At 56.6% G+C, this 26,696-nt stretch overlaps 1 protein-coding gene across 7 annotated transcripts; it reads left to right on the forward strand.

Annotated features, from left to right (window-relative positions):
* The first annotated feature begins 2,851 nt into the window (after window positions 1–2,851).
* AMPD2 (adenosine monophosphate deaminase 2) lies at window positions 2,852–14,997 on the forward strand. 7 transcript variants are annotated; one of them, XM_019730489.2, is made up of 19 exons: window positions 2,858–3,274; window positions 4,147–4,241; window positions 8,163–8,293; window positions 8,508–8,638; window positions 9,473–9,541; window positions 9,640–9,751; window positions 9,996–10,182; window positions 10,398–10,539; window positions 10,630–10,719; window positions 10,950–11,079; window positions 11,252–11,446; window positions 11,535–11,666; window positions 11,884–12,047; window positions 12,321–12,447; window positions 12,538–12,701; window positions 12,961–13,081; window positions 13,348–13,521; window positions 13,706–13,816; window positions 13,932–14,997. In XM_019730489.2, the coding sequence occupies exons 2-19, from the start codon at window positions 4,151–4,153 to the stop codon at window positions 14,139–14,141; spliced, it is 2,481 nt and encodes an 826-aa protein (XP_019586048.2). In that variant the 5' UTR covers window positions 2,858–3,274; window positions 4,147–4,150; the 3' UTR covers window positions 14,142–14,997. The 7 variants fall into 7 exon arrangements, with proteins under 7 accessions (XP_019586052.2, XP_074174652.1, XP_019586048.2 ...); XM_019730493.2 differs by lacking the exon at window positions 4,147–4,241 and having other exon boundaries at window positions 2,852–3,274; XM_019730490.2 differs by lacking the exon at window positions 8,163–8,293 and having other exon boundaries at window positions 3,133–3,274.
* The last annotated feature ends 11,699 nt before the right edge of the window (window positions 14,998–26,696 follow it).

A 26,696-nucleotide genomic window follows, 5' to 3' on the forward strand; every position in this document is an offset into this window, starting at 1 on the left:
CACTCCTTCATTTCCCAAACTCTCTCCTACACAGACAATGGAACCCCACTGAGATCTTGCTGGTGTTATGTAGGTGGGGAGATTGCTGCTGGGTGTGATCAGGGCAGATTTCCCAGCAGGGACAGTTTACCAAATGGCCTGGAAATGTGGGAGGGTTACAGGGTGAAGGGTGTGATGCACGTGGGACTAGGGAGAAGCATGAAGGGACTAATGAACCGGTTTGCCTGGGCAGGGTGGAGGGCAGGCATTGCCATCTGTGGGCTGGTTAGGTAGGTAAATAGGTAGGTCTGGATGAAGGGGGAATCCTGAAGAAACCTGGCGCGATGCAAGATACCACTGCTTAAAACGGTCAAAATTTGTATTTTTATTAGAACGTAGTTGACATTCTACTTGGTTATCTGGTGCTTGATTTTTAATCTTGAGGTTTATTTTATTACTCATTGTTGGGAGCCCAACAGCCTCAACACTCCTAAGGGCCCCAAGATCAATTTGGTCTGGGGTTAAGACCCAGGAGGGTCTGCTGGGGATGGGGTGGAGGCTAGTACAGATTTTTACAGACTTTTGTTTTTTTCCAGTCCCTTGATGATAAAAGTAATGGATGTTCATTGTAGACAATTTTTAAATGCAAATAAGTATAAAGAAGAAAATAAATAATAACCCACAATTCTGCCTCTCACAGGTAATCATTTGTGAACGTCTTGGTGTGTTTGTTTTCTATGCATATATGTCACATAGTTAGGGCCATACTGTATGTACAGATTTTTACATCCATTTATTTTTCACCTAGCGTTACATTGTAAACAGTAAGAAATTCAGTAAGAAATTCTCCTCCTCAGTAAGAAATTCTCCAAGAACAGCTGTATTTCACTGTATGTATAAGGCATAATTTAAACGTTTCCCTGTTCGACCTTTAAAGTTGCCAACCTTTCTGTGTGATAAACATTGTAGTGATGAAACTTTGGGTATGTTTCTCTGGCAGCTCTTTTTAGAAGAATAATTTCCTGGAAGTGGAATTACTGGGTCAAATAATATGAAATTTTAAAAGATTCTTGATCATATATTACTAAATGGCTTTCAGAAAGATTCTGCCAATATGTATGCCCCAGTGGTATATGTGTGTGTTCCAGCTAACTAACTACACCCTTATCTGCATTAGGACTTTTCCCCCCTTTCATCCGCCTCCCCCTCCCCACTCCAGTTCAAGCCGTTGTTTCTCAGTCTAGTTGTGTAGGACACAGCTCCCTGGCCCATGCTGGTGTTATGAGCCGTGCGCTCCCCGCTGCCTGAGGCAGTCGGTCGCTGGTCTTCGGTTGCTGGTCGTAGGTCAGCTGCTCACAGCAGCTCATGGCAGCTCTCGCTGGTTGCCGGCCACTCACGATGGCCACCGGCTGCTGGTGGCAGCACACAGCAGCCCACGGCCACTCACGATGGTTGCTGGCCACTCATGCTGGCCATGGCCGCTCATGGCAGCAAACAGTAGCCTATGGCAGCACACAGCAACCCAGGGCAGCTTATGCCAACCGCCGGCTGCTCCTGGCAGCCCAGCTTCAGGGAGAGCTGTTGTTCACAATCTTAGCTGTAGAGGGCGCAGCTCACTGGCCCAAGTGGGAATCCACCCAGCGACCTCGGCGTTAGGAGCAGGGAGCTCCAACCACCCCAGCCACCGGGCTGCCCAGAACTCCCCCCCCCCCCCGCCTTAATCTTTGCTAATTTGATGGGTAAACATGGCATTTCCTTGTTTTCTTTTCAATTTTATTGATTTTTTGTAAGGTGAACTTTTCCTCCTCCATGTTTGTGAAGACCATGGTTTTTTGAGTTGCCCAGCGTTAGCAGCAGTAGGCAGGGATCAATGGAGGTGAGAATAAAATTCAGGGTTCAGCCTGGGGAGAGTTGGGGGAGGTGAAGTTTGGGAAGGAATTTGGCTACGGGGGTGGTGAGAACTAGGAGGAGCTGGGTAAGCAGCGTTTGTGCAACTGGGTGTGTGTGGGGGTAAAGGGTTCCCACAAGATGGAGAAATAGGGAAAAGATTAATTGCTGCTAATACACTTAATTATGTTCAGTGAAGTCTTCGGGACTTTCCCTGTAAGTTCCCTTTAGGTATGATTTTCAGCCACTTGAGAGTGGAGATGCCTGTTGGGCGGTGTATCTGCAGTCCCCACAACAGACCAACTCCACTTCTTTATAGGCTATAAGGTGAATAAACCTCTGCGAGTGTTAATAGGGAACCAAAGCCAAGGCCAAAGCAATAATACACAAATATTAATTGGATAGTAAAAGGTCAGGCACTGTTGTGAGCAGTTATATTAGCTCATTTATCGAAAAACCACCACAAAGCAGGGTTTCTTACACTCATTTTATAGATGAGAAGTAACTTTCTTCCAAAGTCAGTCAGGAAGTAGGTGGAGGAGTCTGGAATTGAACCCAGGCATTCTGGCTACAGAGCCTAAGCTCTTAATCAACAAATATAGAAATAAATGTGGGAAGGGGAGCCAGAATGCAAGGCACACCCTGCCTATCTATGCCTGCCAGGAGGAAACAGACACCCACAGTGAGAATGCTGGTGTAGGACTTCTGCTAAAAGTGAATCCTGGGGCAATGATAATAGCTACCTTTCATTGGGCATTGAGTTTGTGCCAGGCACCGCGCAAAGGTGGTGAACATTTATCCTCACAATAACTCCTTTGAGTGAGGTAGTGCGATTACCCCATCCCATTTACTGATGAGCTGACGCACAGAACTTGCACCGATCCGACTGCGTAGTGGCTGCAGACCACGTGGCGCCGGGATGAGGAAAAAATGGCGGGGGCGGGGCCTGGCGGCCCGGTCGGGGCGGGGCCTGGGCCGGCGAAGAAGCGCGGCGGCACTGGTCAGATTTCAGTGGGGTCGCACCTGTTGCGTGACTACCCCACAGTCCAGCTACAGGAGGCAGACCCCGAATATCCAGAGAGTGTGGAGAGAAGCCCTGGCGAGTTCCGGGTCCCGCTCTCCCAGGAGCACGTGGCCTGCTCGCCTCCGGAGTGCGGGAGCTGGGGGGGTCTCCCAGGCCAGTGCTGCGGCCAAGGCCGGCGGGGTCCCGCCTCCTGACATCCGGCAATTTTGAAAGACTGCCTTACTTCCCGCGTCTCCGTGCCGGGGCAGGGGCTCTTGGAGCGACTTGCTGCGGGTCTGGGCCCCAGCCCTCATCCCCTTCCTCGAGACCCGGGCTTCCCGGCTGTGCAGACCCTGGCGGGCAGCCTCCCGGGTCCCTTTAAGGGCTCGGGCAGCATGGCCTCAGGTGAGTGTGTGTGCCTGTGTTGGGGGGAGGGTCTCTGGGATAGAGACGTGCAGTGTCCTGGGTGACGAGGTAGCGGACTGGGCATAGCCGGCAGACGTACCGAAGGCGGCCAGCTCCTCCTGCGGAGGGCCTGGGAGAGCAGAGCCTGCGTGTGGAAAGACAGGGAGGAGGCGGGAGACGCCGGGTCTCTTTCCCAGACCCGCAGAGAAGCCCCTGCCTCCTGGCCTCCCTGCCTTGCTAGAAGGTAGCTTCTGCTGGACAGTGGAATTTTCCCAAGACAGGCTACTCCCTACCGGGCTGGGAGTCTCCGTTCTGCTCCATCCTCCCAGAGCTGCGCTACCGTGGGGCCGGGGTTCAGATAGAGAAGGAAAAAGGGGATTCTGCCCCAGAGGGACTGGGTGTTCACGGACCGCGCCTGCCCTGAGCCGAACGTATTCTGAGTCTGGGGGAGCTCACGCCGGATCCTTGTTTATTATCACATTTTTCTCTCACGCTAGCTAGTCCCGCTAGCCTGGACTTTGAGTCCTCGCCCCAGAGTCATGGCAAGGGAGGCGGGTTCCAGGGCTCCAGAGAGGGTTAGTGGCGTGCTGGGTGCTGGCTCTTCCCTATCTTGTTCGCACCTCCATCCCTCCCCAGGCCCACGTCACTCCTGGGATGAGGGAAGGGAGGGGAGGGATGAGGGGCGGGGATGGAGGCCCCTCCCGGAGGTTGCCTAGACAACAGAAATCGTGGCCAGGGCCTCTTCCGCTGGCGGGGCCTCTGCTTCCTGCATCACTCACTCCCGCTGGGGGCGGGGCGGAGGAAGGGGTTGGATGTGGCAGAGCCAGGCCCAGCTGGTGCGGCTCAGACTCCCCCGCCATCTCCACGACCAGAGCCATGGCGTCCTATCCATCCGGCCCGGGCAAACCCAAGGCCAAATATCCCTTTAAGAAGCGTGCCAGCCAGCAGCCCTCCTCTGCAGTACCAGGTGAGTGCGTGCATCCTGACCCAGGCACTGGCTCTGCTCCACCACTTCTGGCCCTGGCCACTGGTCCCCTCAGAGGGCGGGGGTGTGGGGTGTGGGGGGTGGTTCTGCACCCTCTCTGCTGTGGTACGCCTCGTCCTCGGTCCCAGGGACAGCTGGCTTGGGAGGTGGTGTGGGGAGAGAGGTGGGGTGGAGGTTTCTATGTCAGGGATGTTATCCTTGTAACGGGGAGTGGGCATGGGTGTGGGTGCAGCAAGAGCTGTGTTTGCACACGTGTCAGCGTGTGGATGTGCTAAGGCTGTTTGCATGGAGAGTGTGTATGAATGGAGTGGGGGCCGAGTGGGACTGACTGGTTTGCAGAGTGGCCACAGTGCTGGCAGCTGTTCCTTTGCCAGACAGGCTCAGGCTGTCCTCGTATGGCTAGTTCCTCTTTTTAGGACCCCAGATCTCTGACCCCTCACTGGGGCTCTGATGTTAGGGCACACTCATTGACGCCGGGCATCCCAGGGCCGGGGGCGCAACTGTGATCGTTTGCTGTGTGCTCATTCCTGGTCTGTCTCGTGAGTGTCCCCAAGAGTATTGGTGTCCTTGGGCCCGACCATGCAGGGCTCAGGCTGGGCCTGCTGCCCACCCGCGAGTGCTCCAGTACCCTTTGGTTCCAGCTCCCACTCTGGTAGGCATCTCTGCGCCATTTGGAGCAGGCAGCCTGGTACAGTTGTGCCCAGTTCCCTAAGAGCTCAGCTGCCTGGGTCTGTGCTTTCTAAGGGATATGTCCCTGCCATCTGCTGTCCCCAGGTCTTGTGGCTGAAGAAACACCACCCCCACCTTGGTGACTAGGTCAAGCCAGTCTCCCCCTCAGCAGCTGTCTGTGCCTATAGCCTGACCACCCACCTCCTATGTTTTCTTATGCCATTGAAGATGCTGACCTGATCCGTGCTGTCCTGAGGGTCTGTGCCATCCAGAGGGTGTGTCCGCCAGGGCCAGATCTGTACCTTTGGGTGGTCACATGGTGGTAGCATCATACTTGTGGGTCAAAGCCTTGGGCACCTCGCTGCCTACTGAGGCAGTCCTGGCTGTGAGTCCTGGTTAAGAGAGTAGATGGGATGGCAAGAATCTTGGAGTTGGCGGGAGTGGCTGGCTTTTGGTCAACTATACCCTCCCTCCCCCTATGTGATTGTGTGTGTGTGTGTGTGTGTGTGTGTGTGTGTGTGTGGTGCTGTGACACAGACCCTGGGAGAAGGGACCAGCAGGCAGCAGCTGGGTTTTCTAGGCCCGGCTTCAGGGAGTGTGGAGGTTACTGCCTGTCTGTCACCTCCAGTGAACCCCAGCAGCCCCGTGCAGTGGCCTGGCAGGCTGGGGGGATGGCTCTGGCTGCTGGAACCTGTCCTGGTCACTCCAGCATTTCCATGGAGGCCCTGGGCCATCCTGATAGGAGAGGGGGTTGAGATGAGGGCCTTTGTCTCAGCTCCTGCTGACCGCTTCCAGACCACCCCTGCGGTCTGTGGTCAGCGTCCCCTGGAGGGGTTTCGGAGTGGGGAAGAGTTGTGTAGAATCCGAGTTCTTGGGCAAGCAAGCACCTCAGGTTGTGTCTTACATCCTGAGCGGTGGAGCCGGTGCTCATCTTTCCTTCCTTTTCCTTCGCTGCCCTCTTACAAGGAAGAGATAGTATCACCCCCCCATCTCCACCCCTTCCAGGTTCTGTTCTCTTTGCTGCCTTTATCTGCTCGGTTGCCTTGGCCTGCCCTGGGCCCAAGAACCTCCCACCCTCCCCAGTGGGTGGGACGTGTTGGGAGGGTCCCAGGAGTTGATCATCACAGATTATTGTGTTTGACTGGCTTCTCGGAGCCAGATCTGTGTAAGCCTTACGGCAGCTGTGGCTGGGCAGGACAGGATCCACTTATCACCTGCGTACATCCAGGAAGTAGAGACTTGCTAATAAATGGGAACAAAGTCAGAGTCAATCCTCCAAATTCTAGTCCCTCTTCTCCCAAACCTCTCTTCCTGGGCAATGTATCCATTACAACTGAAACAGGGGTTGGAGGTCTAGGGGACCATGAACCAGTCACTGGGCGTCATGGTCCCTGCCTGGACTGAGCCACTTCCAGGGCTGCCAGCCAGCTCCTCCCAGGCAGAGGCCCTGTCTCTCCCGAGGGACCCCATAGGCAGGGCCCCAGAGGACGGGCAAAACAAGGCCACTGGGCAGAGGAGGATGGCCTGGGCTGCTAGGTATAGAGACAGGGCTGCTTGCTCTCTCTTTGCACTCCTCTCCCCCCATCCTGTGGCCAGCCAGGTTCTACCTACTCACTATACACTGGGGCAGTGCATGTTAAGGAGCCTCGGCCCCTCCCTGCCAGCTTAGCGTGACCTGCCCATATCAGCCTACCCTGCTCCGGCCCCTTGGGGGCCCCACTTTGGGCTGGGCCCTGGCACTGTAGAGGTTAATGCCATGTTCAGTTCTGGGGCTCCTCATATGGCCGAACTTTGATGCTCCTTCCCTTGATTTCTGGGCTTTCCTGAGCTCCCCCAGCCCCCTACTTGCCGTCATCCCAGGGTCTCCCCTGTATGCAGCTGCACTTGGTACAGCCCGTGCCGGCCCCTGAGCTGTCCTGGGGGACTGGTTGCAGCTCCACTCAGCAAACAGGCAGGCAAGGGGCACAGGGCTGCCGGCCACTCAGCAAACAGGCAGGCAAGGGGCACTGGGCTGTTGGCTGGCGCGGCCTGAAGTCTGCAGGTAGGACCCAGGCAGGCCTGAGGACAAGTGGGTGCTGGGTCCTGGGTCTGGGGCAGGCACCTCCTCTTCCTTTTGTCCAGCCTTGGGACCAGACTCAGGGGTGCCGGGGAGTGGGCCTAGGGACTTTAAGACACTCTACCTGGGCACAGCCTCCAGTCTGTCCCTCAGTCCTGGTGGAGAGGGGAAGGGAGGGTGCTGGAAGGGAGGACCCCCGAGAGCTGGTTGGGAGAGCCCATTTGGGTGTGGAGGGCTTCCTGCTGGGGAGGGTGGGGCCGCTGAGCCCAGGAGGGTCCTTCAGGGTGGGCTGGGAGCACAGGCATCCCCTCTAGACTGGCAGCCTCAAGGCTTTTAGTGCCAGCCTCCTACTGGCGCTGCTGAGTTCTGCCCTCCATGCGCTGAGACCCTGGCCTCTGATATTTCCCTCCCTGGGGCCTCCGGCCCAGATTCTGGGGCCTCTGAGTGGCGCAGACTGTTTGTGGCAGCTCGCTTTGGAGGGGCAGCCAGCAGTGGGAGGGACAGGCTGAGACCGAGGCACATCTTGGCAGCCCTGGGGTCCTGGGGGAGAGGGCAGGCCTCTGGGGAGGCAATAGAGTTCCTGCTGCCAGTCAGGTCCTCCACGTCCTCTCTTCCTATCCCTTGAGGGCTGGTCCACAGGTCAGAGCTGAGTGGCAGCCGTGGCTTCCCCGTGCTCTGTAGGTGTAGGACATCAGGACATAGGGCCCTGGCCCTCTGAGCGGAGGACCTGCTAGTCCAGAGGCAGGTCTGAGCCTGGACTGCCTGCTCTGGAAGCTGTGGGCTGGGGACCGCTCATGTGGCCACAGGTCCTTATCGGTGCCTTCCTGGAGCGCGTGCCGCATGTGGGAGGTTCTCACATGGAGGTTTGGAGGCCTGAGGGAGTGGCCTCTAGTCCAATATTCAGATTCTGATTCCTGGAGTGAATGAATCCACTTGTTCCAGGGGCAGACTTAGGACCCCCACCCTCACACCTGGAACATGCGAGGGGTCCCTGTGGTAGCTGTGAGGGTCAGGTCCTTTGGGAGTCACACACAGCCTCCTCAGTCTCTGAGAAGGGACGGCCTACTCTACAAGCCCTGGCCTCTCGGAGCTGGCCCGGGGCGGGCGGGGGCCCAGGGCTTCCACTGCCCCCAGATCCTGCCCTCCCCCCTTTGACCCTGGCATCACTGTCTCCACAGAGGCTCGGGGTGGGCTGGGGGCCCCTCCGCTGCAGTCTGCCCGATCCCTGCCAGGCCCTGCCCCCTGCCACAAGCACTTCCCGCTCGACCTACGCACGTCTATGGATGGCAAATGCAAGGAGATCGCGGAGGTATCGCCTGGCACCTTGCCCTGTGTCCCTCCATGCTGTCCCCATGCCCTGACTCTGCTCCCTGTCCCCTGACTTCACGCTTGGCTGTGCGTTGATCCCTAGCCTCTCCCAGGTATCCCCAGCTCCTGCTGCCCTCACCCCCTCCCCAGACTCTGCAAGGGAGGGCCCGGGGGCTGAGGGCTAAGCCACACTGACCCTTCCTTGCCTCCGCCAGGAGCTGTTCAGCCGCTCCCTGGCTGAGAGCGAGCTCCGCAGCGCCCCCTACGAGTTCCCCGAGGAAAGCCCCATCGAGCAGCTGGAGGAGCGCAGGCAGCGCCTGGAGCGGCAGATCAGCCAGGATGTCAAGTGAGCCCCTGATCCCAGAACCCGGCAGGCAGCTACGGTGTTGGGGGACACAGCCAGGCAGCTGCATGTTGTGGGGGAGGGGACACAGCCAGGTAGCCTCGGAGTCGGCGGTATACAGCCATACAAGTTGCGGTGGGGGTGCAGCCAGGCAGTTGTGTGTGAGGGGCACAGACAGGTGTATGGTGGAAGCACAGCCGGGCAGCCGCGGGGTGGGGTGGGGGTCACAACCAGGCAGCCGCGGGGTGGGGTGGGGGGCACAGCCAGGCAGCCGCGGGGTGGGGTGGGGGGCACAGCCAGGCAGCCGTGGGGTGAGGTGGGGGTCACAACCAGGCAGCCGTGGGGAGGGGTGGGGGGGACAACCAGGCAGCCACGGGGTGGGGTGGGGGGCACAGCCAGGCAGCCGCGGGGTGGGGTGGGGGGCACAGCCAGGTAGCTGCGGGGTGGGGTGGGACACAGGCAGTGTGGGGTTGTGGGGAGGCGCACAGGGTCCCTTTGTCTCCATGGGGTGCTTCAGAGCCCCATCTCTGTCCCTCTCCCATCGGGTCCCTCCTTTTGGGTCCCCCTGGGGAGGCAGCACCGAGCAGTGGTGTAAAGTACAGGCGTTGGCGTCAGGCTGCTGGGTGCTGGCGCTGTCAGTGTAGCCTGGGCACCGGCTTAACTTCTGGACGTGCTTTCTCATCTCCAAAGTGGGGCAAGAGCAGCACGCGCAGCTCAGGGTTCCACAGCCCTGTGAGGACCCCGTGTGACAGCACATCACAGCACCAGCCAGGGCAGGGGTCTGGGGCCAGGGCTGTCCCTAGTCGTCTGCCTGACCTCTTGCCCCCTCACCTCTAGGCTGGAGCCCGACATCCTGCTTCGGGCCAAGCAGGATTTCCTGAAGACGGACAGTGACTTGGACTTCCAGTGAGGAGGGCAGAGGGCTGCGGGGACACGGGGACGCGGGGCTGGGGCCTGTCGCACTGCAGGCTCCAACCCCCTTTCCTGTGCCCTGCATCCTGTAGGCTCTACAAGGAGCAGAGTGAGGGGCAAGGTGACCGGGGTCTGCGGGAGCGTGACATGGTGCTGGAGCGGGAATTTCAGCGGGTCACCATCGCTGGGGATGAGAAGTGTGGGGTGAGTGTGGGCAGGGCCCTGGGTCCCAGTGGGCTCCCCCAGCCTGGGGAACTGGGGCTGGGGCTAGAGAGGGCGTTTCTCTTTCTGGAAGCTGGAGGGGCAGAGGGTCTGTCTGGGAGCTGGTTGATGTGGTGGGAAGTGCGTGGTCTGAGTGTTTCTGGGGTCAAGGCCTGAAGGAAGAGCTGAGAGTGAGCCTGGCCTGGGCCTGAGACCGAAGAGAGTGACCACACGTCCTTGTCTCCAGGTGCCATTCACAGACCTGCTGGACGCAGCCAAGAGTGTGGTGCGGGCCCTCTTCATCCGGGAGAAGTACATGGCGTTGTCGCTGCAGGGCTTCTGCACCACTACCCGCCGGTATCTGCAGCAGCTGGCTGAGAAGCCTCTGGAGACGCGGACCTATGAGCAGGGCCCCGACACCCCTGTGTCTGCAGGTGGGACTCCTGTCCCTGCCCTGCTACAAGTGCCCTCATGTCCCAGGCTCCCTGAGCTTGGGGCCCAGGAACCTCACTGCCTGCCCCTTCCCACACGCAGTCTTGTCTCCGGGATCGAGGCGGGGGTGGGGGCCTGACGTCGCTCCCCTCTGTCTGCGGGGCCTCTGGGCTGGGCAGATGGCCCTGGCCCTGACCCCACCCTCCCCACCCTGCAGATGCCCCGGTGCACCCCCCGGCGCTGGAGCAGCACCCCTATGAGCACTGGGAGCCCAGCGCCATGCCCGGGGACCTGGGCCTGGGTCTGCGCATGGTACAGGGCGTGGTGCACGTCTACACCCGCAGGGAGCCCGATGTGCAGTAAGAGGGGACGTGCTGAGGGGAAGTTGGGGGGTGCAGGGCCTGCCTGCTCGCCTTACCCAAGCTCCTCCACCCCCCACCATGTGCCAGTTGCTCTGAGGTGGAGCTGCCATACCCGGACCTGCAGGAGTTTGTGGCTGACGTCAACGTGCTGATGGCGCTGATTATCAACGGCCCCATGTGAGTCCCCACTGGTCGCAGACACTCAGCTCCCCCCGAGCCCGGAATCTCCAGCCCCAGCCCTGCCGCAGACACCTGTCACCAGTCTCTCCCCGCTTCAGTCACCGAGTCCTAGTAGCCTGCTGCCCCCTGGGCAGCTTCAGCCCTGCACCCTCCCGCCTCCTCCTCTGCTCTGCTCCTCAGGGGCTTCCCCACAGACCCTGAGCCCCCACCCGTCCTCCTCCTGCCAGAAAGTCGTTCTGCTACCGCCGGCTGCAGTACCTGAGCTCCAAGTTCCAGATGCACGTGCTGCTCAATGAGATGAAAGAGCTAGCTGCCCAGAAGAAGGTGCCACACCGAGATTTCTACAACATCCGCAAGGTGGGTCTGCTCCTGGCCAGCCCTGCACCTCTGCCCAGCCTCCTCCCGGAGACCTGGGCCCCCATGCAGCACCCACGTTGCAGAGGCATCTCCCATCCCACTGCCCAGGTCCTCGACGTTCCCCCCCCACCCCCCGGCCACGGTGGACCCAGCAGCCCCCGTTCCATCCCAGGTGGATACGCACATCCACGCCTCGTCCTGCATGAACCAGAAGCACCTACTGCGCTTCATCAAGCGGGCAATGAAGCGCCACCTGGAGGAGATCGTGCACGTGGAGCAGGGCCGTGAGCAGACGCTGCGGGAGGTCTTCGAGAGCATGAATCTCACGGCCTATGACCTGAGTGTTGACACACTGGACGTGCATGCGGTCAGTCCCAGCCTCGGGGGCTGAGGGACTCGGGGTCCGTACGTGGGCTGGGGGGTCGGGGTGACCTGGGCCTGCCTGTCTACCCCAGGACAGGAACACCTTCCATCGCTTTGACAAGTTCAATGCCAAGTACAACCCTATTGGGGAATCTGTCCTCCGAGAGATCTTCATCAAGACGGACAACAAGGTTTCTGGGAAGTACTTCGCTCACATCATCAAGGTAAGGAGGCATGGCTACCAAGACCCTGGTACGGGGGCAGCGCGGGCCTTGGGCAGCGCTCCCTGGCCTGAGAACCTGGGTATGTGAGGGGCGCCCATGGGTGGGTCAGGACGGCGAGTCAGAGGCATGAGGCTGCCTGAGGACACGTGGCAGTGGGTGCAAAGACGAGGACTGGTGGGAAGCCCGAGGGGGACAGTTGCCTCGTGCATGTCCCTAGGAGGTGATGGCAGACCTGGAGGAGAGCAAATACCAGAATGCGGAGCTGAGGCTGTCCATCTATGGGCGCTCGAGGGACGAGTGGGACAAGCTGGCACACTGGGCCGTGATGCATCGCGTGCACTCCCCCAACGTGCGCTGGCTCGTGCAGGTGCCGCGCCTCTTGTGAGTGTCCCTGGGAGTGGGAGGGCACACGAGGGGGCAGAGGTCACGGGGCCAGAGCCTGCCTCCTGTCCTCCTGGCATGGCTGACTGAGGCCCTGAGTGAAAGGTGGCCCTTCCTGGTCCCACCCCGGTCTGTCTAGCCTGGCCCACCCAGTCTGGTTCCAAAGTGCTAGTTACTGTGATCTGGGGCTGGGGTCCGACCCTTCCTGGCCTGCTGGTGTCCTCACACCGGCCCTGACCTGCACACACCTGTGTGCCTGCGTTTCGCCGGCAGTGATGTGTACCGTACCAAGGGCCAGCTGGCCAACTTTCAGGAGATGCTGGAGAACATCTTCCTGCCGCTGTTCGAGGCCACCGTGCACCCTGCCAGCCACCCGGAACTGCACCTCTTCCTGCAGCATGTGAGCAGGTGGCACAGGGCTGGGTATGGGGACGGGGAGGACAGACTGCCTGGCAGCAGCTCCGGGCCTAACCCCAAAGTCCTGTGCCAGGTGGACGGCTTTGACAGCGTGGATGATGAGTCCAAGCCCGAGAACCACGTCTTCAACCTGGAGAGCCCCCTGCCCGAGGCTTGGGTGGAGGAGGACAACCCGCCCTACGCCTATTATCTGTACTACACCTTCGCCAACATGGCCATGCTGAACCACCTGCGCAGGTGTGGGCTCTGCCAAGGCTGCATCTGCTCTCGCCTGCTGTTTCTCACCTTGCCCAACAGGCCTGCCCTGGGCTGGACCCACCAGAGCCCTGACCTACTTCTTGCCCTGGGCATGGTCCTAATGGGTTGGTTCTCGGCCCTGGGGGCTCCATGGCTCACGCCTTGAAGCCAAGAATGTAGCCCTGCCCCATCCCAGGCCCACACAGTCTTGGGGCAGGGAGCCAGACCCGAGAGCTGACGCTGTCTTCATGTCCCCCAGGCAAAGGGGCTTCCACACGTTTGTGCTGCGGCCGCACTGCGGGGAGGCTGGGCCCATCCACCACCTGGTGTCTGCGTTCATGCTGGCTGAGAACATCTCGCACGGGCTGCTTCTGCGCAAGGTCAGGGCTGCACCCCCAGCCTCCCTCCCACCTGGGCCCCTCTGGCAGCTGATCCTCTTCCTCACGCAGCCCCCAGTCTGGCCCCCTCTAGCCCCAGCCTCCACGCGGAGGCGCCAACGTGGATTCTGACTGTACATGAGCCTCCACAGGTCAGGCCCAGCCTGGACTCCTCCCTCCACGACTGTGGCCTTGTCACCCCCAGAAACAGGTGTGCTCTGCAGCCCCCAGGCCCCCTGACCGGCCCTCCCTGCCTGTCTCCTGCCCAGGCCCCGGTCCTGCAGTACCTGTATTACCTGGCCCAGATCGGCATCGCCATGTCGCCGCTCAGCAACAACAGCCTCTTCCTCAGCTACCACCGGAACCCGCTACCTGAGTACCTGTCCCGCGGCCTCATGGTCTCGCTGTCCACTGACGACCCTCTGCAGTTCCACTTCACCAAGGTGGGACCCCAGTGGGCAGCAGGCCGAGGGGTGTTCTGGGACGAGGACACCGCCCACACTGGGGTCTCAGGGCTGGTGCTGCCCCCTGCTGGTGGAGTGCGGCATGCTGCCTGGCAAGTCCCCCGGGGAGGGACTGGGTGACCGGGCCTGGCGCACCTGTCTTAAGGGAACCTGGCCTGTGCAGGAGCCGCTGATGGAAGAGTACAGCATCGCCACCCAGGTGTGGAAGCTCAGTTCCTGCGACATGTGTGAGCTGGCGCGCAACAGTGTGCTCATGAGTGGCTTCTCCCACAAGGTACCACAACCACTAGCCGGGACCTGGGCATGCCCTCTCCCGCCCCTCCTCGGCATTGGGGAAGGTCCCAGGGGTCGCCAGCTGCAGCCCTGCCCGTTACCCCCTCACCCTGCAGGTGAAGAGCCACTGGCTGGGACCCAACTACACCAAGGAGGGTCCTGAGGGCAATGACATCCGCCGCACGAACGTGCCGGACATCCGCGTGAGCTACCGCCACGAGACCCTGTGCCAGGAGCTGGCGCTCATCACGCAGGCCGTCCAAAGTGAGATGCTGGAGACCATCCCTGAGGAGCCAGGTCTCACCATGAGTCCGGGGCCTCAGTGAGCCTGGCCCACATGGTGCCCCCGCATCTCAGAACTTGGACCGTGTTTTGTCTCCGGACCCCTCCCACCCTGTTGTGGTCTCTGCATGTGTACGTTCTTCTTTGTCCAGCATGTTTCTGACCTGTATCTGTCTCTGTGCCACCCCAGTTAGAGCAGTGCCAGGATCTGCTCCACCTGTCTTGGCTCAGGTAGCACCCCAATGGCCCAGGTTTGAGGGCTGCCCTGCTGGTGGCCCCATCCCAGGATCCTCTGAAGCCTGGTTGTCCTCTGGGGCTAGGGATGATTGTGGAGGGCTGGCCCCTCTAGCCTTTGGAGTCCTGCCTGAGCAGATCTGAGCTTTGGCCAAGGCTTAAGTTTAAGCCCCCATCTTGTTTACATGGCTGAGGGACAGTCAGGTGGGGTCTGAACACATCTGTGAGCACAGGGCTGCTGGGTGCTTCATGGGGCGCCAGCAGTTCTGCGATGGGTAGAGCTCAGCTGAGAGCTCAGTTGTAGCCCTGCCATCCTGGACTCAGGCCTTGGAGGCGCCAGACCGCCACCTCTGCCACGTCGCTGCCCAGCAGCCGTCTCCGTCCTTCCTCCGGTCCACATACTCCTCTGGTGTCAGCTTCCTGTGCCTCTGTGGGAGGGGGCAGCCACCCTGTGCCATGTCTGGGGCCACTGCAGCTGGAAAGTCCTAGATCTGCCACCAGCCCTAGGGGGTGGTATCCCCAGTATGGTCCCCAGAGTTTCGACCAGACTTGGATCCTGGCTGGTCCCCTATGTTGTTTTCCGGACCGAGGCCTTTGCTGTGAAATGCAGTGTTTCATACAATCCCATCTTTCCTAGTGCATGAGAAATAAAGATTATTTAAGTAATGAGGCAGGTGGGGTCTCTATTGGGAAAGGGAGAGCTGAGGTGGGGATGGCTGAGGTTGGATCCAGGGACTTTTTGGATGGAGGGAAAGCAAATTCTGAGGGGAGTGACTGGGCTTGGTGACGTGTGTTTGTGCGCGTGGGAACTGACAAAGGAAGATGTGGGAGAAAGGAGAGGCCCACGGGGGCACATCTGCCACCCCCAGGCAATCGTCATACTTTTCTCCTTCTACTTCCTTCCCCCTTCCAGCCTCTTGGGACAGCCTGGAACATTAGGGGGTATGTACTTACAAGCAGGCCTAGGCCTGTGGTTCTCAAACCCTGCGGACCTCAAGGTCTTCTGGGGAGCTTGTTTAAAATGCCATTTCCAGTTCCTACCCTCAGATTCTGATTCAGTGGGTGGAAGGTATGGCTCAGGAATCTAATATCCCGGCTTTTGTCCCATGTTTAATATACAATTTCTGGAGCATCTCCAAGAAGGAAAGTGGAATGTACCCTGTGCTGTGCAGGGTCCTGGGTTGGTGACAGAGAAGCTTGTTGCTGCTGTGGGGAGAATGACAGGCTGGCTGCTTCAGAAGCAATTAGCCCTAGAACAGCGTGAGCCTGTGTAATTGAAGGTGTGGTGAGGGAGCAGGAGGCTGGCTTCCTCCTCTCCTGTCAGCCTGCTCAGCCCCCGCCTGCTGCGTCTGCACCAGCTCACTCCCCCCGCTGCGTGACACTTGCCCAGTGTCCCAGAGCAGAAGCTCTCCTGATGCCCTGCGTCCTGCGGCCCACTAGCCAGGCTCGCTCCTGGCCAACACCCAGGGTCCTTCAGTCTCCCTAAAGCCTCTCTTGCCAGTTGGTTCTATCCGTTTACATATCACAGAACCGAATGTTAGAGCTGGATGGTGAGCTAGAGATTGTACAACTCTGGCTGATTTCTGGTTGGGGAAGCAGACTTAGGAGGAGCAAACAGCCTGTGGCAGAACACAGATGGGAAGCCAGGGGACCTCAGCATCCAGGGACACCCCCCCTCCGCCCCCGGGCCTCGTCTGCCCGAGGAACACGTTTTCCAGGGTGAAAGGAACGTAATTTTCAAGGAGTTATATACATTTAATAATAAAACTGCTGTGTCTTCTCTAGAAGTTTCCTTGAGGGCAAGAACTCCATATTTACTCCTTGAATTTGTCATGTACTAGCCTCCTTCCTTCCATGCCTTGTACATGCTTCTCAGTGTGCGGAGACCTCCCTCTAAGAAGACTATCAGTTTAAAGAGTTTCTTAGGAACCTTCCCACTGTCTTTTTAAACAAATTGCTTCTGGGGTTTTGTTTGTTTTTTCCCCAGAAATTTCTCTTTCATACATTTATTGAGAGAAAATCATTTTCAAGTGAAGGCCTTCATACTTTTTCCTGTCTGAAAAGAAAATAAGTTTCATTAGAGAAATTTGGAAGATAGGGAAAAATTGGGAACAACAGAAAAAGCCCACTTATCATCTACCAATGGCAACAAATCTTTGCTAATAATCTGCATGCCTGAGATACATATTTTAAAAATATATTTACATATTTCAGTTCTTAAAAGGCATTTTTGCGTTTAGATTGTATATGTGTAATTTTGTGGTTTTAAAGTATTTTGACAAGTCTTCCCACATTGTATTAAAATACTATATCAACATAAATTTTAATTACTGTTCACCCCATGGTGAATCTCACCATAATTTACCATCACAGCTCTTCTAGGTTAAGAAAAACTATGGCCTAATGTCATGACTGACAGTGTTTGCTCTGGAGCCAGACTATCACGGTTTGAATATTGGCTGTGTGACCTTGGGCAAGTTACTTCCCCTCTCGGTGCCTCCAGGTCCTCACCCACTTCATGGGGGTAGTAATAGCACTTTCCTCATGGGTTGATTTTGGATTCATTCCGTCAATCCAGTCTCTGGATAAAAAGCACTAAGTAGGGGCCGGCCCAGTGGCTCAGGCAGTTAGAGCTCCATGCTCCTAACTCTGAAGGCTGCCGGTTCGATTCCCACATGGGTCAGTGGGCTCTCAACCACAAAGTTGTCAGTTCAATTCCTCGAGTCCTGGCAAGGGATGGTGGGCAGCGCCCCCTGCAACTAAGATTGAACATGGCACCTTGAGCTGAGCTGCCACTGAGCTCCCGGATGGCTCAGTTGGTTGGAGTGCGTTCTCTCAACCACAAGGTTGCTGGTTCGATTCCCGCAAGGGATGGTGGGCTGTGCCCCCTGCAACTAGAAAACGGCAACTGGACCTGGAGCTGAGCTGCGCCCTCCACAACTAAGACTGAAAGGACAACAACTTGAAGCTGAATAGCACCCTCCACAGCCAAGATTGAAATGACAACAACTTGACTTGGAAAAAAGTCCTGGAAGTACACACTGTTCCCCAATAAAGACCTGTTCCTCTTACCCAATAAAATCTTAAAAAAAAAAAAAAGCACTAAGTAAGGGCTCATTAACTACCTATTAGCTATTCCTATTTTTGCATATAAGTCTTTACAGACTATTCCCCTAGTCTAGATGCCCCTGAGTGAAATGACAAGGTCCAAGATAGTGAATTTCTTTTACTGCTTCTTGATAGAAATGAAAGTGTGTAAACAGGATGAAGTCCTCTCCTCGCTCTCTACCTTCCACCTCCTGCCTTCGTGTCATGCCTCTCCTGACCTGTCTGCGAGGTTGTGTGACACCTTTGTGAAGGAGTCCGTGCCTCAGCATTTCTGTGGAGAAGGGAGGGGAATGATGGTGGGAGGCAGAGGGAATTTAAAAAACTGGTTTGTTTTAAAAGGCCCCAAACAGAGGACAATAAAACAAGCAAACAAGACCACCCACTTGGTTCAGTCCGCCCTGTAGGGTTGGCTCTGAGTGACGTCTCCACCGGCGGACTGTCTCTTGTTAGTCACGAAACATTGGGGGCTGAGTGGTATCCACAGCGCACGCTACTTTGCCCTGGTTCACCTCCCTGGCGCCCCCTCCTGGGGGAGTTGAGAGGAACAGAGGGAGACCTGCGCCCCAGGACCACAGGGCTTGGTTAGGAGACGACAGTGATCCTGAGCTCCAAACCCTGCATCGGCACATTTGCCCCATCAAAGTATTGCCTCATTTATACATTTATTTACATGAAACTCCAATAAAGGCTTAAGCATTAAAGCACATCGAACCCAACGTTTGGCAAAGCATTTTGTTTTGAAATGAAAATTAAGTTGCCCAAATTAGGATGCTTGGACAGTGTGGGGTGGGCGTTCCTGCAGCTGTACCTGCAGGAAGGTGGCTGGCTTGTCTCTAGGTGGGGAGGGTTCAAGCACCCTGCTTTAGGAGCAAACCCCTTCTATCCAGGGGGCTGGGCCAGCTGTCAAAGGCCTGGAAAACGGTGAAGACTCAGAAGAAAAACTTTGGGGCTGCAAAGTATGAGAGTGGTGACGTCAGAATTGATAAGTGTTTAACTAAACGCCTTCCGAAAGCATCATGTCAACGTTAATGTTTAAGTTTGGTATCCACAGAAATGTCATTATATTGGAAAACAATTTGTAAATTGGATTTTTGGCAAGGGTTCCAGACTATGAAAGATGATGGAAGAGAAATTACAGCCAATAGTAAATTAAATGAGTTACTCATCAAGTTATTTCAAAAGCAAATTTATAAAAGTCCTTTTACATTGAAAGCCAAGAAGTGTTATATTTAATGAGGGAGTGTGGGTGCATTTTAACTTTTGTTACAAGGCGGGTGGGGCCTCCAAGAATCAGACGCAGCATCAAAGGGCTGTGAATGGCTCCAGACCAGGCCAGGGGACCAGCTCAGCCTCTGGTCTCGCCTGGTCCCTTTTACTCGCCTGCCTCCCTAACTGGGCTGGACAGATGCAGAGCCCCCACTCCTGCCACAGGCGTCTTCTCATGTGCAATGACCACGTGTGGCGGGAGTTTCTGGTTCTATTATGCAGATAAGAAGCTGACCCAGATGTGAAACCTGAGTGTTCCATTTATTAGCTGGGCAAGTCCCCCCTCCTCCCTGACTTCCCAGGTTTGGGGGTGCTGTGCAAAAGGGAGAGAGTACCAATCCATTCCCAGCCTTTCGTGTAGGGCCAGGATTCAAACTCAAGTCTATTTGACTCCAAATTCCAAGGAGAAGCACAGGTGTACATTTCTGGAGGACTGGCAAACCGGAATCTTGAAAGACCTGGAGCAACTGAATCCCAAATCCGAGACATGGTGCCCTCTAGCCAGGACACCGCTGAGATGCCAGGCCTTCAGTCTCATCAAAGGGAAGTGGAGCATCTCAGACAATACCAACAACAGTCAGCCTGTGTAATCACTTCTTTGCGTGGCCTGTCTTGACCAGAGCCTGCTTTTTTTTTTCCTGTTAGGAGGGCAGTGTCCCCCTATGTGTAGCGATACCCACCCAGTGAGGGGTAAGTCTGAACAACTTTTTAATAAAGTGGCCTGCACCATCCTGTCCTCTTCCTTATCAGCTTGTCCCCCTGCGCTCACCCACCCTTAGGCTCCTGCCACTTCTCCTAGACTGTCCCCACTGGTGTCCCCCTCCAAGGCCAGTTCTCCACATTGGTCTCCTTGTTATTTCCGAGACATTGGGGCCGATCAACTACTGCTTCTTTTTGGAGAAAATGTCTTGTCTCTTGGTGTGGATGACCCTGCTCTCCTTGGCCCTGTTGCTTCTTTGCTGTCTCCATCTCTTCTCCCACCCCCACCTCCTTCTCCCCAACCGACCGTGGATTCCCGATGCTGCTGTGTCCTCACATCCGAGTCAGGAAAGATTTACTGGGAGAGAGACCTGTGCTGGAGGGAAGGGAGGCGAAGGGAAGGGAGGCTCCTTTGCAGTACTCATGGAGAGCTTCAGTGCGTAAGTATAGTGGCAGACGTCATGCTGGAGACGGTGTTCAAGAGGCTGCCGAGGGAAGGAGGTGACTCTGCAGGCCAGATGCTCGATCTGCCCGGCGCCCAGAGATGACCAGTGCATAGGAACTGACTCCCTCTGACCCAGCTCGGAGGAGATGTGTGGTCGACCTGGGAAGTTCGGCACATACCAGCTTACATCAGGGAATCAGAACTCCAGGGAGAGGAGTTTTTCAAAAGTCCCCCAGCAGTGGCTTGGTGAGCAATGAATTGGAAGCAGGGTTTTGAACAGCTGGTGTTGGCCCTGGGCCTCTTTCTCCTCTGTCCCCATGTGCCCCTGGGCATAGCCCTGCGAGCTCATAGAGTGCCTTTGTGTGTTTAGAAAAAGACGCCCCTTCCTTGGGTAGACACTGCCTCACGCTGGGGAGCACAGGTTGGTGGGCAGAGCACAGGCTGGCTTTCAGTCGCTGGTCACCCAGGGGCTCTTGTCAGTGCATACTCTGCTCGATGTAGGTGGCAGCCTGGCCCTGGGGTCCCTGGGCACCGCAGCTGGAGGGTATAGGTGCAGCCACAGTATCACCAATGACACTGGCTCCTGCGTCTAGGAGTTCCCAGCAGCGTCCTACATGAGCGTATAAATCAGATGAAACTACAGTCACCCTGCTCCACTCCAATCCTGTCCTGTAGCTGAACAGGCTTGGTGCCCACAGAGCTAACTGGGTGCCTCAATCCTGTTGTGAGGGTGCATGTGGTCATGTCCAGGTTTCCCAGAGATGGTCCGCCTTGGGTGTGGAGCCCTCACTGTGAAGCATCCAGGCGTGTGGCTCTCTCCCTCCCTCTCTGCCACACTCTGTCCCTGTGCACCAAGCACCTTGCCCAGCTGCTTGGATGCCTGGGTCATACGCAGACCCAGGGCTGATGTTTACCCACATGCCACCTTTGTGTGAGTTAGGAAAAGGTGGGCCCTCTGAGCAGACAAGTCCTGATAGCTCATGGGACCGATGACATCTTCAGGTAGAGAAAAGAGTGTCCTTCCCTCTAGGTGGCTGCAGCCATGCCAGGACGAGTTCCTTTGTGTAGGTTGGATTTCTGCTTCCACTTGCCCCTTGACAGGTAGCCCTTTGCAGTTCCCAATTTTTCCATAGGGTGGTGGTACTGAGACCCTTGTGAGAATGGCTTTGGCTTCTGCGCAGCTCCTGGCTACCGGCTGGGCTGAGGCACCCTCTCCAGGCATCCATGCCCATTACCTCAAGCATCCCACCAGCCCACCAGACAGGCTGGCTCACATATGAATCCCCACAGTGAGAGCTATGGCTTAGGCTAAGCCAGGACTCCCCTAGGAGGAGAGCTGCCCAGGGGCCAGCTGATGTGCACACCCTTTCTCCTGGGGAAGGCTGGAGCGGACGTTCTGGCCCTTTGACTGTGCTGCCCTAGGCCCCCTCTCCACCCCCATTCTCTAGTTACCACATCCTTCCTTCAGGTCTGTGGGCCACATCTTTCACGTTCAGCAGATCCTGGTTGAGTGCCCGGCTGCTCCAGCTTTCCATCTTAACCCCTCGTAGTGTTAGGATGATTTCTGCAGGAGTGCATTTCATCTGCTCTGATTGGATTTGCCTACAACCCTCAGAGCTCTGAGGAAGGTCTCATTGCCCGCCTCTGTATCGGCCACACCCCAGTCCTAGTTGAGGGGATGAAGCCTGTCATGCAGGGACTCATGCGGGGTCTCTGGTCTCGCTCCCCACATAAGAGTGCAGGACATGGTGAGGCCAAAAAGGAACACCCATGGAGCCATAGGTAGGGGAGTCACACCACTATAGTCTTGCTGGAGGCTGGGTTGGAGACACAGGAAGCAAGAGCCACACTGTCTGCAACCCGCTGTCTGCTTCTCTCTGCCAACCAACCTCACTTGCTAACTGCAATCCGCTCTTGCTAGCTCAGCCACCATCTTCTTGCTAGCCCCCATTTTCTGCTAGTATAGTCACAGCAGTTATATTAGTGGCCAATGGCTCACTGGTTACAGCTGACGGCCAACTAGCCACAGCTGATGGCCATCCAATCACAGTTGATGGCCATTTACCACCTGAGCCAGCACCTTTCCACGTGAGGCCGAGAGCCTGGAAACTGCACTCCTGGCTCTGTCCCCACCAAGCCCCTTGCTAAGAGCCTTTGCAGAGGCTTGCATGGTCTGTGGTCGTCAGGGTGGGGCGGAAGCTCTGGGTCAGGAGCACTTGGGCAAGACCCCAAGAAGGAGGTTCTGCAAGGACAAGTAGAACCTGCCTGGAGGAGGAGGAGGGAGGAAGGCACCCTGGGGCTGGGTCAGGGGGGGTGGGGGGAGGGGGGTGTCGCTCTTCACCTTCTAGTGCAGGGTCAGTGTCCCAAAGGCTACAGGAGAAGAGGACACTACTGCCCTTGGCCCATGGGCCTGGGCATCCCTGGGACGGGACGGGAAGTGCTTTCCTTATGCCAGGCACTGTTTTAGGAACTTTACATGTATGTTCTCATTCAATCCTCAACTTAGCTCTATGAAGCAGGTGCTATTATTGTTGCCATTTACAGAGAAGAAAATGGAGGCACAGAGAGGTTAAGTCAGTCACCTTCCCAGGGTCACACAGCTGGTAAGTGGTGGATGCCAACCTAGGAATCTGACTCCAGAGGCAATGCTCTATCTGTTGTGACGCACTGCCTCTCCCTTTCAGTTCTGTGAATGAGGTGGCCAAAGGGTCCCCTGTGGGGACAGAGCCAGGAGTGCAGTTTCCAGGCTCTCGGCCTCACGTGGAAAGGTGCTCACGTGGGTAGTAAATGGCCATCAACTGTGGTTGGATGGCCATCAGCTGTGGCTAGTTGGCCGTCAGCTGTAACCAGTGAGCCATTGGCCACTAATATAACTGCTGTGGCTACGCTAGCAGCAAATGGGGGCTAGCAAGGAGATGGTGGCTGAGCTAGCAAGAGCGGATTGCAGAGAGGCGGATGCCGCCAGCGAGACTATAGTGGTATGACTCCCCTACCTATGGCTCCGTGGATGTTCCTTTTTGTCCTCATGTCCTACGTTCTTATGTGGGGAGCGGGAGCAGAGACCCCGCAGGACGCCCTGCATGACAAATGGCGCAGCAGAGTATGGTGCCAGCCAAAGCTCTCCAAAGGGCGGTGGAGCAGTTTGTGGATTTGAACACTCAGTCTGAGGAAGACCAGGAGGAGGAGCTGCTGGAGACCTGGACCCCCGTGGAGGGGTGGAAAGACGTGGATGGTTCCCCAACCAGCATAAGACGGAGAAAGCAAAGTTCTTTGCGGCCCTGTGGGCTGGGAAGTGCTTGCTGAGGCAGCCCGGATGCAGGGCTTGTAGTCCCAGGAGGAAACGCTTGCTGAGTCCTCCGTGGGAGATAAGGGTGAGGTCAAGGTCATCCCTCACCCCTAGGACAGCCCTGGCGAATGACTATGGACTATGGGGAATGGGTGTTATCCCTAATTTAATGGACCGCTTGACTGTTTGCTTGGGAACATACCACCATGTAGTGGAACTGGCAGATGTTTGCTTTTGTGTCTTGACTGGCCGCCATCGAGAACATGTAAGCACCTTGACTGTGAGCTGCTACCCTGAGAGCCCTGGCTGAGCCCAGGAAGTCTGGCTGTGCCCAGAGAGAGTGGCAGCGCCCTGAGAGCCCTGGCTGAGTCCAAGGAGACTGGTGATACCTTAAGAAGCCCAGTAAGTCTGGCTGTGCCCAGAAGCACTGGTGGTGCCCTGAGAAACCCTGGCTGTGCCCAGAGAGCCTGGCTGTGTCTAGGATGTTGCATTCACCTCTAGGCTCCTCGCACAGGGCCCCTTGCGGAAGACGCTTGTCGCGTAGATTGTGAGGCGAGAGCCTGTAGGGGTGGAATGTGGGGGCAGAGCCCCAGAAAGCAGTTTCCAGGCTCTCGGCCTCACATGGAAAGGTGCTGGCTCAGGTAGTAAATGGCCATCAATTGTGATTGGATGGCCATCAGCTGTGGCTAGTTGTTCGTCAGCTGTAACCAGTGAGCCATTGGCCACTAATATAACTGCTGTGGCTACGCTAGCAGCAAATGGGGGCTAGCAAGAAGATGGTGGCTGAGCTAGCAAGAGCGGATTGCAGAGAGGCGGATGCCGCCAGCGAGACTATAGTGGTATGACTCCCCTACTTATGGCTCCATGGGTGTTCCTCTTTGGCCTCATGTCCTGCGTTCTTATGTGGGGAGCGGGAGCAGAGACCCCGCAGGCCGCCCCGCACGACAGCCAGGGAGGGTGCGGACTGGCCCTTCAGATTGTACGGGAAGGCTGGCTCTGTCCTGGGTCTCACCAGCTCCTCCTCTCTGTGGATTTCCACATATAGGGCATCCTGATTGTGGTTGCAGTTCTGGGACCTGGTTAACAATCCCTGTGCTCAAAAGTATCCCCTGAGGGGCCGGCCCGGTGGCTCAGGCGGTTAGAGCTCCGTGCTCCTAACTCTGAAGGCTGCTGGTTTGATTCCCACATGGGCCACTAATTTAATGGACCGCTTGACTGTTTGCTTGGGAACATACCACCATGTAGTGGAACTGGCAGATGTTTGCTTTTGTGGCTCTCAACCACAAGGTTGCCAGTTCGACTCCCGCACGGGATGGTGGGCTGTGCCCCCTGCAACTAACAACGGCAACTGGACCTGAAGCTGAGCTGCACCCTCCACAACTAAGATTGAAAGGACAACAAATTGACTTGGAAAAAAGTCCTGGAAGTACACACTGTTCCCCTTAAAAAAAAAAAAAATGTAGTCCCCTGAGGCTGTCCTGTCTCTGTGACCCAGTCAACGTTAGGGTTAACTCTTCATCGCCGTTTTCTGTCTCATGCCTGCCAAGCCAAAGCCTCCTCCCGTGGCCTCCCTGTGAACGGCCCACCTGTAGGCCTCTTCTGGTCCCTGGGTCATTCCCTGATTCCTTTCCGCGTCCTGGATCCTGAGCTGAATCGTCTTCCTCCTGGGGACTATTTGCTACTCGTGTGGCTATGACTGATACAGTCCTGAGGGTAACCCCTTTCCAAGACTTAGAGAAAACAGAGTGCCTTCTCCTTCTCCTGCCCTGAGTCAAAAAGAAGCTGCTGTCATCAACTTACCCCAAAACGGGGGGTCAGAAAGGATGGCTTTTTCAATAACTGGCGCTGAGTCAATTGGATATGCATATGGAAAAATGCTGGCTCCAACCTCACAACGTACACAAAAGTCCATTCCAGATGTCTTAAAGATGTTCTTTTAGAGGAAAATATAGAACATTTTGATGACTGGGGTGGCACCTAATGGTCTGTCCCTCTCATGTGGTGAGAGGCATGTCCCTTGCAGGAGCAGTGGAGCCAGTGGGGAGCTGCAGAGGGGTCTGTGGGAAGCCTGGGAAGGGGGTGTTCAGCCGCTGCAGGGGCGAAGCTGGGCATTGCCCAAGCAGTAGGGACCCAGCGGGATCTTTCTCCGCCTGGGAGCTGCATGTTTGGCCGCCAGGGGACGATGCAGTCCTCCTCAGGAATGGGGCGGGGACTGAGGACTCAGTGCCAATTAATTACTTAAACTTGCAGCCTTCCAGTAACCTGGAAGTCTAGTAAATGTGGGATATGTCGGGTTTCACCAGTCTTCTCACAGTGCTGACTCATGGCCAGAAGATCCTTCTGGGCTGCTCTCCCGTTCTTCTCTCGCCTGCATCCCCTCTAGAGTAGAGGGGTGCTGCACGCTGGGCAGTGAGCAGGGTGAGCTCAGGGGGTTCAGCCAGCCCCAAGTAGTGCACCTACAGCCTTGCCAACATCTTCAGGGCCAGCCAGTGCCGAGAGGCAGGGGGACCTGAGAAGGCTCAGACCCAGCGCCTGACAGGTGGGGGTGGGAGAGGTGCAGTTGGTCTCCTGGCTGAAGGTTCGGGAATCTGGGAATCTGAGGAGCATCCTGACCTCTCAGTGCCATGAAGAAGCCATAGCCGTTCCTTCCCCATAGGTCTGCATGAGCCCACGTCACCTCTGCTTTCTGTTTAATTGGGCAGTTAGTTTTTAGCCAGGCTGGAGTTGGTCTGGAATCCCAGAATCTCCACTGAGACCCCAACTCTCATCGACTGTTCTTTGGAGGCATGCCCCACCCCTGATGCTCCACCTGGACAGAACCCCTCCCCACCCCACAGCAGACACCACCAAGACCATCATGGCTACCTGGGATTCTCTCCTACCCTAGGTCAGACCTCCTGAATGCATATAAGGCCCAGCTCCAGTCTCCTGGGGCCAAACATTTAAACCAATTTGCACTCCTGCCAGATCCAACTCGTTGCTCCCCAACCAGCCTGGCCCCATCCTTTCTCTGCACACTTTCTTTGTATTTCTTTAGAGGTTCACTAATCTTCTCAAGTTGTCTAAAAGTTCAAAGGTTCAATACAAGGGGCCTTTGCAGCCCAGTAACGTTTTGGGCCTTTGCAGCCTATTGCACTGTTCTGAAGCTTTCCAGCACATTCTTTCTGGCTATGATCTCTCTCTGGCATATCTGTTGCCTTGTTTACACCACTTCAAGTGTTTGTAAGGTCTACATTCCACTGGAATATTCTGGCCTTGTGAAGTTGTGTTTCTTGTCGATAATGAATACAAAAGACCCAAAGCATTCTAAGAAACATCCACTGGGCTTGGCATGTGAGGGCCTCCTGCTTCCTGCCAACTTCGTACAGTATCAGCTTCCTGGTGTTTGGAACTCATCTTAAGGTGTTGTTGGCTCTTCTCACCCTGTGGTTTCACTCTGCAGGCAGCGTGGTATTCTGGGATTGACTGGGTGGGTGGAGCCAAATACACCCCCATGACTTACTAGCTGTGTGTGCTTGGGCAAGTTCCTTAATTTCTCTGAGCCTCAGTTTTCTCATCCAT

Source organism: Rhinolophus sinicus, linkage group LG14 (genome assembly GCF_036562045.2).
Source record: "Rhinolophus sinicus isolate RSC01 linkage group LG14, ASM3656204v1, whole genome shotgun sequence".
NCBI lineage: Eukaryota > Metazoa > Chordata > Mammalia > Chiroptera > Rhinolophidae > Rhinolophus > Rhinolophus sinicus.

Coding starts and splice junctions, on each gene's coding strand:
- AMPD2 (XM_074318550.1), top strand. CDS start 6,801: ATGCAGCTGCACTTGGTACAGCCCGTGCCGGCCCCTGAGCTGTCCTGG. Junction 8,639..9,472: donor CAGATCAGCCAGGATGTCAA/GTGAGCCCCTGA, acceptor CCTCACCTCTAG/GCTGGAGCCCGACATCCTGC. Junction 13,522..13,705: donor TGCAGTTCCACTTCACCAAG/GTGGGACCCCAG, acceptor TGGCCTGTGCAG/GAGCCGCTGATGGAAGAGTA.